This window comes from Drosophila montana, unplaced genomic scaffold, assembly GCF_035044405.1.
Source record: "Drosophila montana isolate Dmon_TW-CO22-7 unplaced genomic scaffold, ASM3504440v1 contig_402_1, whole genome shotgun sequence".
NCBI lineage: Eukaryota > Metazoa > Arthropoda > Insecta > Diptera > Drosophilidae > Drosophila > Drosophila montana.
This window is the reverse complement of record NW_026998739.1, coordinates 6,570,610-6,585,883: the sequence shown is the minus strand read 5'-3', so window position 1 is coordinate 6,585,883 and position 15,274 is coordinate 6,570,610. Positions and strand designations below refer to the sequence as shown.

The 15,274-nt window shown below is 38.5% G+C and overlaps 1 protein-coding gene across 1 annotated transcript; it reads right to left on the bottom strand.

Moving 5' to 3' along the window:
- Nucleotides 1-4,602: 4,602 nt before the first annotated feature.
- On the bottom strand, nucleotides 4,603-10,007 carry t-Grip91 (testis-specific gamma-tubulin ring protein 91). Its single transcript, XM_064697841.1, has 3 exons — nucleotides 9,888-10,007; nucleotides 8,603-9,521; nucleotides 4,603-8,389 (listed from the first exon to the last, which is right to left on the bottom strand). The coding sequence occupies exons 2-3, from the start codon at nucleotides 9,456-9,458 to the stop codon at nucleotides 4,641-4,643; spliced, it is 4,605 nt and encodes a 1,534-aa protein (XP_064553911.1). The 5' UTR covers nucleotides 9,459-9,521; nucleotides 9,888-10,007; the 3' UTR covers nucleotides 4,603-4,640.
- Nucleotides 10,008-15,274: the final 5,267 nt, after the last annotated feature.

The following is a 15,274-nucleotide window of genomic DNA, read 5'->3' as shown; positions in this document are numbered from 1 at the left end:
AAATATCGGAAAAATAAATTAGATTTAAAGCAAGTATATGTAAGTGTTCGGGATTCCAATTAAGATAATAATAATGGCAAAAATAGATAGAAAATCCAACTTCTTAATAGAAAAGTTACAACTTATATAAATAACATATCCCTTTCCAGCCAGTGGAAAGCCACTTCATACGTTTATGTTATTTTGGCAAATCTAAGCAAAAAAAAAACTTATTAAATTTATGGCAAGAGCAAAGTTTTTTTGGCTCGTCAGTGCTGTGCCATTAGCCAGCACTGGACACGTCAACAGCTTTTTGCACTTTTGCAGCAATAACAATAACAATGTGAATTAAATAAAATAATAGCAAATGCCAAAACAGAGCACAATAAAGGCATAAAGTTAGTTCAAGAGAGAGAGAGAGAGAGAGAAAGGGGACGACAGAGGGAAAGCGAGTGAGAACAACAAGAAGATGCTCATCCGAACAGGGTCATGCGGCGTATACGCAATGCCAATAAAAGCCAAACACACACAGAAACACACACAGAAGCAAGAAGCCAAACCAAATACCAAAAATGCCTTTTATTGAAATTTATGACACACAAGCTCCACACGCAACCAGTTATGAAATCAGTGAAAAAGTCAGCTGCCCCTACCCCAACCCGCTCCTCCTCTGGCTCCAGAGGGGCATTTCAATTAGTTGCAATTTGCTAAAAGTCCAAATAATGCAATTGGATTCCAGCATTGATTTTGATTGCGGCACATAAACTGTGTGCGTAATGTGCAATTGTTTAGGCGCTGCCAAAAATATATATGTATATATGCGATATAATAACAATTGAATATTACGCATACGCCCCGTGGGGCGTGCAAATATGTTGCACCCCGCCAAACAGCTGCCCACTAAGCTGCAGCAACTGTTAACCCTTTTTTTTTTACTCTGTTCACAAAGTATAAAGGGGTATGCTGGTTCCGTGCAATGTCTGTCTTGCTGGGCGTCTGTTCAAAGGACTATAATATGGCAACAAGGCTGCTGACAAATCGAAAGAGTTTGTACCTTTCTAAAGGTTAGACCCATGGGGCATCAAATTTGGAAGAATTTAAAGAACTAATCTTAAGATCGATCCAACAATAGTTTACTTCGGCAAATTTTATTATTATATGTGCTTTAACTTGTTCTGGAACTGAGCGCCAGGGCTGCAAGTCCGAGAAATAAACTATTGGTGGTTCGGTTCACGGCTCGAACCAATTATTAACGGTTCGTTAGCCTGGATTCTCTCATTCATAAGCCCAAGTTTTGTTTCAATTCTCGGTTTTTCATGTATTTGCAACATTTAAATATAACAATTCATAGTTGAATTTATGAATTTTTTAATAATTTTAGCTGTTAGCATTTTATTGAATTGTGGACGGGCATTACACAGTGACTGCAACACACATTTGTTGTTGTTTTTTTTCTTTCTGGTGTTGTCCAACATTGTTTATGGTGTAGCCGATGCTGGCCAGTGCTAACGGTATCTATGTCTGTGGCAACATCCGTCGCACATATTCGTCGCCAGCTGCGCTGCCCATTGAAACGGAAATGAGAACTCAACGCAGCGGAAATTTAATAACGACCAGCAATTTAGCGACAAGTGGACGCGGGGCCATGGTCGAACGACATATTTATGCGGCCATTTTGACAGACCGCAGTAACCAGAGAGTCAGCCAGCCACGCCCCCCTATCAATTGTTGTGCTTCTGTGTGCGTGTGTGTGTGTTTGTTCATTGACAAATGACCATTTCATATGTGAAATGGCAATTCAATTGATTTTCTGCGCGCCCTGCGTTTGCAATTGTAATGAAAATAGTTCAAATATGTTTGCCCAGGCTGCTTCACGGCAATAATGAGAAGTATTTCATAAAGACCGGCCCCCACATAAATTGTATCCTTCTGCAAGAGAGAGAGAGAGAGACAGAAAAAAGAAGGGAAATACTGACAACAAATTGTCAATAACAATGGCAAAATGTTAAACGGCCAGCGCGCAACTGCAACTGAAATTTATGGCTCGAACAGATCAAGTACTCATATGTCACGGTCATAATAATAAATTTTATTGTTTAATTTGGAATTGACGCACAATTGCTGTGTGCTCTACGGCATAGACTACATAGTAAGCGTATGAAGAGCAACAAACAACAATTAAACAATATTTAATTAGAGAGAAATTATATAGTTTTATGCAGATGCAGGGTGGAAAAAAAAAATTAAGCTAGTAAAGTGACTTTTATTAGTTTATTTAATTAGGCTCAAGCTGGCAAATAGCACATTTGACATTTAGCAACTTGACTGTAAACTTCATGTCAATTTTTGTGTTCCGTAATTTGCATATTTGTCAAAACTATAAAGTTACATTTAAAAACATTAACTCTTTATTTTCTGCTATAAGTCCATGTTAACTTTTAGCAGAAAAAACTCTTGTTTTGCACATAACCTATTTATGAGGCACATGCTCAGCAACTTTGCCCAGATTAGATATATGTTGACTTTGACCATTTTCATGAACATGAAAACACTTTTGATGCCTTATAGTAAAAACGGGAAGCAAAGGCCGTACAATATCAATATCAATAAAAGTCCATGTTAAATTTACGATGAGCTTGAAAAAACTGAAAGGGAATGAGAGAAATGGTTTCAACTCATTATTTACTTGCAAAATAATTAATGATTAAATACTTTTAAATTTAGGCAACACAAATAGCCAATATTATAACTTGTAAAAGTTCATTAATTGTTCGCAAATGCGATAAAAACAAAATATATTTTTTTAAATTTTCCACAAAGTAGGGCAAGATTTAAGTTAAGCTCCATTTTTATGACCTTCACTGGGTCAGTTAATAAAATTCCTGGCCAACAATGCTCCAAACTGAAATCTTTTGTCTGTTTATTAAATTAGGCATTTTTTATCAGCTCACAAAATTATGACTTTCCACACACACAGACATAAACACACACGCACAGACGCAATTTTCTATGAAATTAATTTTCCTAATCAGTGGCAAGTGAAAAGTCACTCACTTGTCTTTTGTTTGCCTTTTGCCGTCCAAAGCACACATGACAAAATAAAGGCAACTCCCACCCTTTGGCCCAGCCAAGGAAGGTTATATTAAATGCCTGGCTCAATTATCTTCCTCTTGACATTCTTTCTGAAAGGCAGCCGCTTTATAATTTTACCAGCCTGATATATGTGACGCAGTCAGAAAACGTCTCAGCAGCTGCGCCTGTCAAGATAACAAAGAGTTTTCGTCTTATGTACGCTTCCAGCATTGTGCATTGCTTTTGGCCAGATTTTACAATTAGATATGTATGTAATTTTAGCATGTGAAAATTTTACAAAATTAAATTATGCATTCACGCAAGTATTGGGACAAAGTTATGAACAAAAAAAGGAGAAGGAAAAAGTATTCAACTTGATTTAATTGAAATTTGTTGAAATAATTAAATTTGACACGAACTTCTGAAGAGAAATACGAAAGCAGGACTTGGAATTAATTTGCCAACGCTTAAGCCAAAAAGTAATTATCCATTATTTACTTTATTTTACACAAGGCTCACACGACGACGACGATGACGACGACTGCCTGCATCTATTCATTCGTTATTCAGTTGTATTCACAGCAGAAATTAGCATAACAAAAGGCAGCTGCACAATTCAAACATTGCTAAGTCGATTCTTAATTTTCAATTAAAATCCAATTTGTGCACACAAAAACGCCAAAGAGACGACGTTTTTCAAATGAAAATATTTTTTTGCTTAAATCCATTGTCAATCCTTAAAACGGACACGCAGCATGTGCATGAATTGGTTCAGTTACGAATTACTTGGACTGAATGTGGAAGGCTTTGTATTTGCTCATGGGAAGGACATTAAAGAGGAATACGGTGAGAATGAAGGAAATGTTGGCATACGATTACCGAGTCGGGATTCAATTTTAATTCGAGAATCATATTTGCTTTCTATAAGTAAATCTAAAGTGTGGCCAGTTGAAAAAGAAATATTTGATATATATTAAATACTTGCAAAATACTGAAAGTTAACTTAGAACTTTCGACAAATTGTTGAATAAAAATATTTTAAAGTTACATTATTTATAAAATTTACATAATTCTCAAATGAGAAGATATTTAGTATATCTTCTAAACTAATATATTTAAATATATATATCTTTAAATACCTTAAAATGGGGTCTGGATAAACATACATATTTTAAATACTAACAAAATACTGATAAATACACTTAAAAATAAAAACTAATTTAAAGTATTTTTCTTAATAATAGAATATAGAAATAAATCATTTGATGAATCTATTACTAATTTTAAATCATGATAATATATAAGTATTTATATATATGCATCAAAATAAAATATTTTGTCTATATATTATATACATATATATTATATACATACAAAATACTGATTAATTAACTTAATGTACAATAGCAATATTTTAATACTTAAATTAAATAAGCAAAATAATTGATATATTTATAACTTCAAAAAATACACCTTTTTAATAAAATTATAAATAAATAGTTTTTTAAACCTCAACTAGTAATATATATAAAATTATAAAAAACCAAATTCTCAATTGCCAAAAAACAATAATAAAAAAAATGTTGAGCTTAATTTTTAAGCATATCAAGTTGCGATTTCTTTTTAGTTTTTAGTTTGCGCTGAAATTCGAAAGTTTGCGCCTCCTTTAATTCCTTAAATCGCTGCTCGTAATACCCATTTCGATCCAATTTCTTGGCCAGCGCATGCAGCTGCGTCTCCCCCGTGGCGTATAGGCCAGTCAAAAACTGGGCCAAAACCAATTGAAAATCGTGCTCCAAATCGTTGATGGCATCGCATGTATTCTGGCAGGACCAACGCAGCTCCAGAAGCAGCTGCTGCGTCGCTTCCCGATTATCCAAGCGCTGATTGAATAGCTGACCGAGTGATAGAAACTTTTGCTGCACTGCATCCAGATGAATAATGGGCGCATAGAGCTGCCCCAGATAGTGCTGCAACTTGCCGGAATTGCCACCCTGCCAAATGCCGTACTCAATGCTTTCCAGATACGCACCATGCAGCTCGAGCAGCTCATCCAGAGTTTTTGCCGTACTGCAGCCATAATAGAGACGCTCAAAAGCGCTGGCCAACACATCCTGAAGCATATAGCTGCGCAGCTGTAGCATAAACTCCTGCAGCCGATCACTGAACTGCTCGAAGCGATCTCTCACCTGGCGAGCATCCTTCGAGTGCGCCAAATTGATGCGCTCCCAAAAATGCGCTTGCTGTCGCCTTATCCGCTCATTGAGCACATAGTCCGCATAGTGCAGCTGCCAGAGGCAGGCAAAGCTGGTTTCGTATTGCGACAGACGTGCGCCCAGTAAGGGCAACCAGTGCGCCGGCTGTTGCCAGCGCAAGAGAAAGCAGCACCAGCTCTGGCTGCCCTTGTGCTCACCTTTAACCACATAGAGATTCTCATTGTGGGCGCAGAGCAGCTGCTCCAACATTTTGTTCAGTTGGCTTGGATCAAAATATTCCGAGGGCTGCTCCAGCGCCGGTTCCAGCAGCTCGATCAATTCTCGTACAAATTCCACATCTGTCAGCAGCCAATATTGATGCAGCCGGCTGAGCAGCTCCAAGGGTTGCGGGCTCGCTTGCTGCAGCTGCTGCCACAGCTGTCGGGATGTCTGCAGCTGCAGGCTGGCTGCAAGCTCAGCGAGTGGCTGCTCATCCAGCTCACGATAGCTGCTGGCACATGCGGCTGTCAATTGCTCACGCAGCTCTGCATCAGATACTGTCAGCTCCAGCTGCCTGCCCAGAAATTGACGGGCATAATGTTGATTTCGGCCAGCGACGAGCAGCTGCTGTGCCAGCTGTTGGCGCAAAAAGTACGGCAATTGTTGCTGCACCAGCTCAAAGTGCTCCACAAGGCAATTGTCGCTGCCGCGCTCCACAATAAAAAACTCGTCCGCCGGCAGCTCGCCGCGCAGCAGCCAGCCACTAATCCTGGCCAGCAGCGGCTCGGCGGCGCAGCGCAGCCACTGCTGCAGCAGCACATCGTACTCGACGCTGCCCTGACCCAGCTGCAATTGCAAATACTGCAGCAATGGCTGCCGCCTGCTCAGGCCGCCGCAGAGCTGCAATAGCCACTGGAAGCGCTGGCGATAGCTTCTCGTGTGCCAGAATAAACGCAGCAGACTCTTGGGCTGCACTTGTTGCCGCTTGTAAAACTCGGAGTAGTCGAGCAACTCGGCGAGCAGGCAGGGCGTCAACGCACGCCCACATTCGCCCAGATGTTGCAGATGCCGCTGCTGCTGCTGCAGGCATCTGTAGTAGTAGCCCACCTCGGCCAGCGACAGGAGCAGATAGGATTCGCTTACGCTGCGCTGATGATGCGGCGAGCGCAGCATCAGACGTGGACCCAGGGCCGACGAACGCAACTGCTGGCACTCGTAGCCCAGCATGCCGTGCAACGCATCCTGCAGTCGCTCCTCCTGGGTCAGTTCTCGGGCCGTGCCGCGATCCCGCTGCTGCCAGCGCATCGTCTCGTATTCCCGCAGCTCGTCGGCGGTGAGCAGCTGTTGCAGCTGGCATTTGGCAATCGCGGCCACACACTGTTCGGGCTCAAAGGAATATTTCTTGCGCATGCATCGCAAATAAGCTTTTAAGCGTCTTCGGATCGCATCGACATCGATCTTGGGTTGGTTCCATTTCGCTTGGGGCGCCACAATCTCATGGAATTGCATCCATTGTGCAAAGAAATTGGGCGCATCACGCTGCATGGGTGAGCATTGATAGGCGGGGTTACATTGAAATTGCTTAACAATGAACCGGGAGGCGGCTATAACGTGCCGCTGGTGTTGCCACCTGGTTGGTGTGTGCGTTATCGATTGTTGCTGTGTTATCGTTTCATCGGGCATCGATTGCTGGCTTATCGTGTGATCAATTGATAAGTCTTTCGTCTGCTGCGGATGTTGCCGTGTGGTTAGTTCGCGCACCTGCTTAGTTAGCTCTAAAAGACAGTCGGAAGTACATTTTTCAGCTATATCTTCTTTAGAGGTTATCAATTGAACCGTGTCAGACAGCAATTTTTGTTGCCAAACAGTTGTAGGGGACACGCGTTTAGAAGCAGCTCTTAAAGGTATCGATTCTAGCTGTTTTATCGATCCATCGGTCATCGATTGCTGGCTTATCGTATGATTAATTGGCAAGTCTTTCGTCTGCTCTGAAACAAAGTCGGAAGTTACTTTTTTATGAATATCTTCTTCAAAAGGTATCGACTGAACAGGGTCTGACAGCAAGTTGGAGGGGATTTGCCACCCAGTTGGAGGTCGCTCTAATGGAACGATAGAAGTAGCTCCTAAAGGTATCGATTCTTGCTGTGTTATCGATCCATCGGCCATCAGTTTTTGCTGTGTTATCGTTTCATTTATCATTTCTTTAGATACTTCACCCTGCCGCAGTTGTTGCCAGCTAGCTGCCGAGGATGTATGCTCATCTTGCTCCGAAATGGAAAGTGTGTACTGATCAGTTTCGGTGAAAAGTGCTGTAGATATCGATTCCCGTTGAGCTATCGATTGTTCAATATTTGGCTGCGCTTGATGTTGCCAGTTGCTTGTGACTGGACTGCATAGCTCTACGTGAGCGCCGGAAGAAAGTCCAGGAATTATCGACTCTTGCTGCTCTAACGACCGATCTGTTATCAGTTGTTGCTCTATTGTCGGCTGTTCAATTTCTGGCAACATTTCTTCGGATGCTGTAAAAATGAAATGTTGATGGTAATATGAGGAACATTGATTATGTAGCTTCAAGTGAGTGCTGGAACTGATTCTTGGAGTTATTGATTCCTGGTGCATTGTTGGACTATCGACTATCGGTTCTTGTTCTACTATTGTATGACCGATTGCTGACAGCATTTCTTCAGATGTCGTTATAAGAAAATGATCTCTAGGTGAGGTCACGCGCTGATTTTCCCACCAGACAGACGGCTCCACTTGCTCCATATAGAAACCAGCAGTGTTTTTCGTAGTTGTAAATTTGCGATATATCCTAGATCGATTGATTTCAGGCTCAACTTTCGTGGATATAGCTTGCTTTTGGGTGATTTTCCAATCGATTTCTGCGAAAAGTTCCTCTGTACTTGTTCCTGTTTCCGTTGCTCCCATGCGATTGATTTGTACCAGAAGCAATTCGTCCTCAGTATTCGTAGCGATATCGGAAAATGCACTTCGATTCGTTTGTACGCCCCGATCTGACAGCGTGTCGTGTAGTTCAGTTTGCTGATATTTATTTAGTAGTTCAGATCGTTCCGGTTCCACAAACTGACAGCCTACCTCAGCCGTCTCCTTCATAATATTCCTTCTCTTTTCGCATATTTCAGCTGCAAATAATACCGATTTTTTTTAGAATTCCATAAATTAAAGTCAATCAACCCGTGTAAAGTCTGCACTATGTCCTGTTAAGTGTTTTTTGTGAAGGGTGTGAGTGTCAAAAAATTACTTTTTAAACGTGTTCGATTTTAAAATCGATTCACAAATCTATCTCTAGTAAATTATCATTGTTATAATTATTATACTTAAAGTTTCTTCCGTACCAGCTCTTGATTCTCGATTCTCCGAATTGCATTCTTTTAACTGAATTCCAAGATCTTCATAGAGCATAAGCTCTGAACTACTTGAAAATGATTTATCGGGCCTATTCCAATTTAACATATAAATAACTTCCATTTCATCGTCTTTGTACGGCTTCGGTTCTTCCCTAATCTTGTTTGCATTTGCAGCTTCCTTCGCCTGAATATAACTTCTTTTCCAGCTTGCCTGCTCCCAACGCAATCCTTTTGAGTTACAGCAAAATCTCACAGCTTTATGTTCCACATAGGCAAACTCCATTTCCAACATTTGGGAAGTGCAATACCTTTTGGGCATAGGACCAAAGTTTTCAATATTGAGAGATCTCACTTCCCGCGGACGTTCCGAATTCTCCTCATTTAGATGCATTACATTTTGAGCTACCAAGATTAGGGATTCGGTGATGTTTTCTTGATGTCGCAACGTTTCTTCCAGATGCGGTTGTTGCGGCTTTTCCGTATTAAAAAGGTGATAGCAAAATATTAGATATTGCTGACGTTTGGCTTCATTGGGCTCTAGCCTCGTAAGCAGCCTATAGAGATGTAGAAAGAGCTTATACCGATGCTCCTCTAGCACCTGGTCCTGCGCATCCTCCATGGAATGCATTTGCCTAAATCGTTGCCGGAAGTGATTGAGATTTATGTTAATTTTGGTTTCTGGTGCGGCGACATCTACGTGATGCTCCAAAATGGGACGTCTACAGCCCAAAGCTATGCCCAGCCTCCATAGAAGAACAGGTACGCTATGAGCAAAATCTGCGGGGGATAAACCAAGCGGAGATTTATGTGGACCTTCGGCTGGTTGCTGTTGTTTCTCGGCCATGATCGTTATAATTAAATGCCCAATATGTGGTTTAAAATCAAAGAAATAAAAGTAACTGAAGGTCTGGAATTAAAAATAATTAAATATGCTTACCTAATACCAAGTTACAATATAGAAGATGAGCTCAAATAACTTATTAAACATTAAGCTGGTAAAGATAAATCTAAATCTAAATCTATTATGTCTATAACAGAATATATATATACATGTAGCTTCTGGAATATTATATATTCTAAATAAACAAAGATTGTCCATTTAAAGATATAAGTATTTCATTTGTAGGACTACAAACCATTAAAATATATTAAAAATTTCATACATATACATTATGTACATTGGATATTTCTATATTATACTCTCCCCAATCTTAAATTCTAATCTTATATCAAACATATCTTCTATTCCTATATTCATTGTGTCGTTACTTACAATTAAAAGGACGGCTTTCGACTTTTATAGCTGTATCAAAAAGTATTTTACTTAAGAATTTGTATACAAATTTTTCTAAAAATTTTTAAAATATATTTGCTGTGATATGATAAAAATCCCAAAGGCTTGTTAGCTTAGGCAATAATACATTACAATAAATAATAGCTTAGATTGTCTTTTAATCTATTAATCTATCATAATCTATCCTCGTGTATTTCTTAGCCAACGTAATTAACTCATAAATCTGTCAAAATTGTAAATTGTCGACAGGTTAAAAACTCAAGTGCTCAGCAAAAATTGCGTTGCATTCGCGCCGCAACCTTTTTGCAACTTTTCATTCATTACGGTGGGTCGGGATAAGGGGGGATGGGTAAAGGGGGGGGTGCGGCAGACTTTCTTAAAATGTATGATGCCACTTTTAACCTCAGACCGTAAAAAGTTTTACAGTGTGCAAAAGGAAACTATGCAAAGATAAGTGAAAAAGATTATAAATGCATTGTAGTAAAATTTACCGCCAACATCAGCGACAAAAGGCGCAAGAGAAAAACAAGTAGCGGAATTCTAAGCGGTAATGCACGTCTAAGAGATACCCTATAGCCGACTATGCATGTTTTAAAATAGGTTTTTATTTTAAATATTGGAGGAGACATTTTGAATGTGTATTATGCTAAATGAGAAGCCACTCAAAAAACATACGGCTGTGTATCGATATTTATCGATCATCGATAACTAACAACTCTTTCAGGCTCTATCTGTTATAGTGTCAAAGTCGGGACTCATTTCATGTGCACATCCTCTATATGCCACAATTTGGCAACTTTCAATGAGTATAGGGTACAACAACAGACTGAAATGGCGCACAATTTACGTGCAGGCAAGCCAAAAGTAACGGAAACGGAAGCGGAAACAGCCATTTAAAAAAACTGTCACCAGGCAGACACAAGCGATAGAAAGATAGGTGAAACGGCGGCGCCTGTTGACAGTGTTGGTAAAATTATCAAAGTGGCTTTTGGCAACACGCCGGCCAGCAACAGTCTTTTGGGCGAAATAAAGTACAGTCTTTTTCATCGAGCTTCGTAGGGTGATAGATCAATAGGTTAGGTGAAAGGTTGGCAATATGAGGGTGAAAATGTTTAGTAAATGGCAGTTTATCATAAAGTAAAGCAATAAAAGTTGTAGACAGTTAACTTATTCAACTGCCTTTCAGCAACGAAAGCCGCACATATCCTTATCGTATACTTTTTTGAATTTATGATGTCTAAACGCAGTTATAATATGTGAAGTCTCTATTATATATTTTTAATAATTATTAAATCTGCGAAAATGGGGAAATTCTCTAAAGAATGAAATTAAAAATGTATTTGAATAATACTTCTTTATTCTATTTTTCGTATAAGTATGTCTAAATTTTTATCGACAACTTCTTGGGAAATAGCTTAGAGAACAATCAGATATCCAAGTATTTCATCATATCGATAACTTTAAAATATTTCATATCAGTCTTTAATCCAAAGATTGGTTAGGTCTCTATCTGTCGATTTATCAATTTATTGTTAAGTTATATCTCAGAATAATAATAACAATAAAAATAATATTGTTATTACTAAATAAATTACTATAATTCGAAGTACAACAAAACCTTACCCATTTGAAATATTCCATTCGGAATAACTTCTCTTTCCATCCAACTGATTTTTAACTTCTAATCTATTCAGCCCCCTTTCGGGACCGACCGCCTCACCCAGTCGACGCAGCTCATTAAAAAACTGAATGTGTGACATTTTGTCAGGCAGGGATAATAAAATTACATTCGAAGCCCGACGATGACAAGCGAAAGGCAAATGTGCTGAATCAGCGCAAGAAAAGAGTGGCTGGAGAGGGCAGCGGGGGGAGTTGAGGCAAATGTCAAATCAAATTTATTGACTTCCATTGTAATGCTGGATAGTAAGACGGCATAGGGGCGGCTTGCAGCGTTGACAATGACACTAGGATTCCAAAGGACTAACCCGCAGTTTTACGTTCATTCAAATGTGCAAAGCCAATGACAGAGGGAAATCCCCGCGCCGGCAAAGCTCCTGCTCCCGGCCAGAACACATAATGCGCACCTTTTTCTGTTGCTTGTGCACTTCGGGCGCGATTAAAGCGCCGCTTAGTTCGCCCCCCAAGCGTAACAGAATGGGGAAAAGCCAATAGCATAGACAATCAGCAGGCAGCATCCGAAGTTTTCCTCACTTTTCTTGGCGCGTTTTTCCCGATTTTCCACAACTTAGCACAATGCCTGTTGGCAGCGCTATAAAAATCATACGCTTCCATTCATTGCGGCCATTGTGGGTACTTTCTTCTATTTTTTTTGTACCTCCTTTGTGCAATGTTTGACAATTATTTGCATTGTTCACTCGCTCGTTTGTTCAACATGCACACGAATCGGTAACTACAACTTGAGTGTCTATACACACACATATATATATATATATAGAAAGAGAAAGAGAGAGAGAGAGAGAGAGAGAGAGAGAGAGAGAGAGAGAGATTGAGCTGCTCAACTAGCTCGGTTAGTTAGGTGCTTGCACTTCTATTGTTTCGTTTTCCGACCCCAAAATGCGCATGCAAGTACTTTTCTATACCCTGTACGAATTCAAGGTACAGTGGGTGGGGCATCTTCGAGCACATATGGTACAGACAGTCGACAGACTGATTGGATGTGATCGTCTTCATATCCAATATCTCCTGTCTATATAAGCTGATAAGTTGATCTTAAATACTTTAAGCACTTAAACTTAGATTTGAGATACTTATATAAGTAAGTTCTTTGTACCACACACAGAACAAGTTTATTTCTGCTTATCGATAGATCTCTTCCAATTTATGTATATCGATTAATAATTAGAGGTTTTAGCATATCTATATATTTATATTTGATATGTCGGCAGAGTATATGCAGTCAGATAATATACCACCATGAATCCTCAATATTTATTTAAGACACAATTTTCAAAGGTGTATGAAGCAGATGATAGAACAATACTAGTATAGGGTATTTTCTAGACGGGCAGTTTGGACTGAAACACGCTCGCTTCTACTGTTTCAGTCATTTCCTTGATAAAGAATTGTCTGTTTTTTGTACAATTTTTGTTATGGGTTTTTTTGGAGTAGTTACTTCTTATGGCTTATATTACTGGTGAGATATTTTAATATGATACTAATTTAATGATATATAATCAGAGCTGATCTTTGCCTTTTAATTAACATTAAATCGTTGTCAAATTACATGCAAACAAGTTTTGGCTCAAACCCCATTTGGGTAGCCGCCACTTGAACAATTATTTGAATTTCCTTTTGCCACTTCAGCAATAAACTCAAGTACACCAATAATAATACTTTGCCATGGCATAATCAGCATTTAACCAATTAAGCTAATTGTGTATCGAGTTTCCATGGCTGACTATTAAACATCAGAGTCAACGGAAATTCCCCAAGCAAACATATTTCGACCAACTTCTGCTTAGTAGCTACCAATTAGAAATTCACCTATGCGCCTCATATAATTAATGATAGCTTCTCGGGTTCCTGCTCCCTGAGGCCTGTGGGCTTTACTCTGGCTTTGGCTATGTTTCAGTCGTTATTCAGAAATTTATGCGTTGCAGCTAGTTGCACATAATTGCAGAGCTACCGCCTTCGAACTGGCCACTGCATTGGTTACTCATACGCCACGTGGAACAATTTTCGGTCTCACGTTATTAATATACTGTTTGTCCAGGAGATGGCTGCGAGTTGGGGGTTGGTGCAATGTGTTGTGCAGGGGTTGGAAAGAAATAATTAGAACTTCACTTTTCCAATAGGCTACTTAACAAGATTAATATAATTTTTCAATATTAATACATTGATTATATATTTCTTTATATTATTGTTTATTCATTCTCTTTTCAATTTTATTCGAGCTTTATCCATTTTAATTTTATTATATCTTTTCTTCAGTGGTCATAAAAAGTTTTGATCTTAACAAATGTGAAATAGCGTTGAAATGAATTAAGGAGTGTTGCAAAAAAATTTAGTGTTGAGTAACGGTTGAAAATAGGTTGAGTAGTATTGCGTAATGAGTAAATAGAATAATAAGCTAAGTAGTATTGAACAGTGCTCAGTTGTATAAGGTAACGTAAAGTAGTGTTTTATAGTAGCTTCTATAAGTGTTGGAATATGTTGATTAATGTAAGTTTAAATTGTTCTTGTGGCTCTAATGGACACGAAAAGGCACGAATAATTTTAAAATACAGATATCTAAACACGAGCATGCCTCTCATTACACGCATCTCTAGATTGCCCTTACTGTGGATTACTTAGAGGCACTTTCGATTAGTTAACTGGCTGCTGGTTGCAAGTAGCATTAGCCACTTTGCTTGGAAAGGAAAATGCTGTGCTTAAAATCCTAAACTAATTAAAATCATACAAGCCAGGCTACGTATACTTGCGGCAATTAGCCAGACACAAACACATAGATACACACTTAGGCAGGACTGCAAAGGACACGGCAATTACGTACAACATTTGAAGCGATATTTTATTAGACACAGCCAGTTGAAGTGGCAACTTGAATCGTACATGTCATAAGCTGCTACTTATTTAAGTAGCTTGTCCCACGTCCGGTTCAAGTGCCTTGCCGTAATCCTTTTGAGCGCCGCACATTAAGTACACAAATTTAAAACGTTTGCTGCACAATTAAATCCACATATGTATGTATGTACATATATGCATCTTTATAATAAGTGCATTCCTACAAGAGCTGTAATTAATATCTTAAACTAATGTTGCATGTAATAAAGCCCAAAAGTTATTATACTCTATAGGATATAACGACTATGCAAGTGATTTTATTGTGCAATCATATTTTCTATATCTATCTATAGCCGTATCCCATATTTTTATTGTATCTAGCGAGAGGTATTATATAAGGATAGCTTATTAATTTATTTTAATAAGGATGAAATGTAAAGAATTTATTTGAAAAACTACTGTTCAATTTTCTTTAATTTTATTTTATAGTCTCCTATTTCCCATTCAATCTCCATAGAAAATCAGAAAAATAAAATGTTTTAATTCCAGATATTCTTATTTAATATTTTTTAGAATTTATGTTGTCTAAACGCAGTTATAATATATATATAATTTCATTTAAATCTGCGAAAATAGGAAAATAGGAAATAAGGATGGAAATTACAAATGTATTCGAAGAATACTTTAAACATCATAGATATATTTTTATATAAATATGTATAACAATCAGATATATCCAAGTAATTTATCATATCAAAAACTTATCGATATGACTTTTGAAAACTTTTTTAATTTGAAAACATTTCATAACAGTCTTTAAATCGAAGATATAAAGTTAAACT